This window comes from Pinus tabuliformis, chromosome J (assembly GCF_031772625.1).
Source record: "Pinus tabuliformis cultivar Carrire ecotype Pingquan chromosome J, CPIR1, whole genome shotgun sequence".
In the NCBI taxonomy this organism is placed as follows: Eukaryota; Viridiplantae; Streptophyta; class Pinopsida; order Pinales; family Pinaceae; genus Pinus; species Pinus tabuliformis.
In genome coordinates this window covers 122,582,342-122,585,196 of record NC_142295.1, presented here as the reverse complement: position 1 = coordinate 122,585,196, position 2,855 = coordinate 122,582,342, and the positions used below count along the sequence as shown (strand labels likewise).

The following is a 2,855-nucleotide window of genomic DNA, read 5'->3' as shown; positions in this document are numbered from 1 at the left end:
TAGATTTAAAAATTGACCCACAATCTTCTTGTAAAACTTGTATGCTCATTTTTATAAACGCGTATAGCTAAATTAACTGTTTTGAAATATACTCAACACTCGTAGAGTAAAAACATTGAATCTACAAATGAAATTTGAATATGTAACAGCAGGAGTTTGAATCGCAAATGAATGAGGAAATTTAGAGGATTTTTTATATACCGAATGTAAATATTACTTTTTTATTGGAAGATGATTTTTTAAGAGAGTAGTGTAATTTTTTGGATTTTTTTTTGTTAGAATATGGCTAAAATATTTGAGGTGAAATCATAATTTGTAGGACACTTAAATTATATAAATTTTACAAATAAAATTATAAAACAATTAAACTAAAAAACCCATCCAAAAAACTTTAAAAAAATGGCACTAAACACTAGCTATTCAAATACAACGGCGGAATAAAGGTATACAATGTTATCTAAATGTATTATTAATGTTGTTTCTAATGTCATAAACGACAGCGGAGTTAGGAATCGTCCTCATTCACATCTCTAAAATGCCATGGAATTCAATATTAGTGGGCCGCATATTTATGAAACCGAGAAAATAACCACAGAGTCAGTGTTGTGTGCAGCGACAAGTCGTCTGCGTGTCACTTCTCATACCATCACATAGATATCATCTTTGAAGTACAGATTTAGAAACCTTCGCAGATAACCCCCTATAAATATTCCACCTTGATCCTCCACTAGTTTATACAAGAGCAGCCAGCCATTATTTTGTTTTGTGCGATAGTATTGAAGAAAAACTATCGGGTCACAGTAGAGTTGAAGATGGTGTCAGGGACTGCAATAACGGAAGAAGTGTCTCAAGTGGAGGCAAGGAGACTGTGGAACGCCATGGTGAAAGACAGCCATAACCTCTTCCCAAAGGTTTTGCCTGAACTTGTCGTTTCCGTGACGTTAATTCAAGGAGATGGAGGCGTGGGCAGCATCAGGCAGATCAACTTCACCCCCGGTATAACTCCCATAAATTCCTCTGTTGATTACATATTCTACTTAATATCATTATAATTCCACTTCTAGTTATTTCCCTTTTTGAATTAACGAATCCCCTACAAATGAGGTTGAATAATTTGTTATCGTTTGGTGCTTACAAGGTTTCTCACTTTCTTGTCACAGCTCACAAGGATTTCAGCTTCGTCAAGGAGCGAGTGGATGAAATTGACGAGGAAAAAATGGTGTTGAAGTACACAAATATCGAAGGAGGAGTGCTGGGAAAGAAACTGAGTGCTGCGAAGTTTGAGGTCAAATTCGTTCCCAGGAAAGAAGGGGGATGTGTAGCCAGCTGGATCTGTAATTACGAGACCCTTCCTGGTGCTCAGCTTGAAGAAAGCAAAGCAAAAGAGATAAAGGAAAATAGCATTGCCCTGTTGAAGAAGTTCGAGCAGTATCTGCTCTCCAATCCTTCTTTATACTGATCAATATATCTCTATGCGCATCTGTCTTCGTTTGCATAAATAGTTTAGTGCCGGGTATTATATGAATGAAACGGGTAAGAGTGTGCAAAATAAAGAAAGGTGATAGTATCCCTTCGGCCGATCCTCCATCGTTCTCGTTATTTCTGGGCTATAGCATGCCCTCTATGTGTTTGCAATCGTAGAATATGTGTACCTTTTTCATCACATGAATATGTGTAGTTCTTTCATATAAATAAATTTCATAGCCCATTTAAGTGTGTTCAAAACGAATTTCCCTTGATGGTTGTATTCAACTACAGTGATGTTTGGCAGATGAGATAGACTAATATGAGATCGACTTGGAGGGTTTTTAGAGTGAAATGCATGTGAAAGTATTGGGAAAAGTTTCACAACAATGCAAAGGGGGTTTTAAGACAATATTTAAGATAATTTTTTGGTTAATTGTCTTAACTTGAGACAAAAGAAAACTTGTGTATTGTTTTAAATATTGTCATTAAGTGGGGTAAATTATCTTAAAATTAAATTGTTTTGAAATATTGTCTCTATAAAGACAATATATAACACAAACATTTTTGTTTCTCGAGACAATTTCATTTTCGTCTTTTGAGAGACAATTTCATTTTTGTCTTTCTAGATACAATAAAATACTACATTCAAAGATAATACAACATCACTTTTGTCTCTTTAGAGCCTATAAAATAATGAATCTAGAAAAATATCTCACCTTTCAAATAAACCAATATCAAAAGTGTCTAATTAAAAATAAACTACAATATCATTGATTAATTCATATATTCGGACACAGTGGAAGTGAACCACGAAACTCTTTCTTATAAAGCAAGTTCTCTTCCATTAAACTAGCATCCTTTAAGAATTATGTGAGAGTTATTAATAAGTTAAAATAAAAACACATCCAGTGGAATCAAACCACGAAACTCTTTCTTATAAAGCAAGTTCTCTTCCATTAAACTAGCATCCTTTAAGAATTATGTGAGAGTTATTAAATAGTTAAAATAAAAACACATCCAAATTAATATCACAACTGAAATTATATTAAAATCACTCTCAAAATAAATTAAATAAAAGCACTTTACAAAGTAGTGACAAATATCAATAAATTGAAAATAATACTTTTGAATAGAATTGTTGAAAACAAAATAGCTAGATTTACTTTACAGTCGGTCCCAAAATAATAAAACAATAAAAACTCTCGCAACACAAATATGCCAATAACTTTGCAATTAATATAGGGATGATGATCCTTTATTTTTGGTAGCTTTTGGTAGCTCCTTTTGCACTAGTGATGAAAGAAAACCATCATCAACATCTAAAACGTAACTCAAGGTGGAAGAGAATAATAGCTACTCTTGCCACTACGTATTTGGCATCACCAACC

General features: G+C 33.3%; 1 protein-coding gene across 1 annotated transcript; it reads left to right on the top strand.

Annotated features, from left to right (window-relative positions):
* Nucleotides 1–719: 719 nt before the first annotated feature.
* On the top strand, nt 720–1,725 carry LOC149225897 (pathogenesis-related protein 1-like). The gene is made up of 2 exons (XM_089377328.1): nt 720–996; nt 1,161–1,725. Exons 1-2 carry the CDS (start codon nt 813–815, stop codon nt 1,457–1,459), a joined length of 483 nt encoding a protein of 160 aa, XP_089233454.1. The 5' UTR covers nt 720–812; the 3' UTR covers nt 1,460–1,725.
* The last annotated feature ends 1,130 nt before the right edge of the window (nt 1,726–2,855 follow it).

What these genes read in the sequence shown, in the direction of transcription:
- LOC149225897 (XM_089377328.1), top strand. Translation starts at nt 813, where the DNA reads ATGGTGTCAGGGACTGCAATAACGGAAGAAGTGTCTCAAGTGGAGGCA. An exon ending in GCAGATCAACTTCACCCCCG is followed by an intron (nt 997 to 1,160) that starts GTATAACTCCCA and finishes TTCTTGTCACAG; the next exon opens with CTCACAAGGATTTCAGCTTC.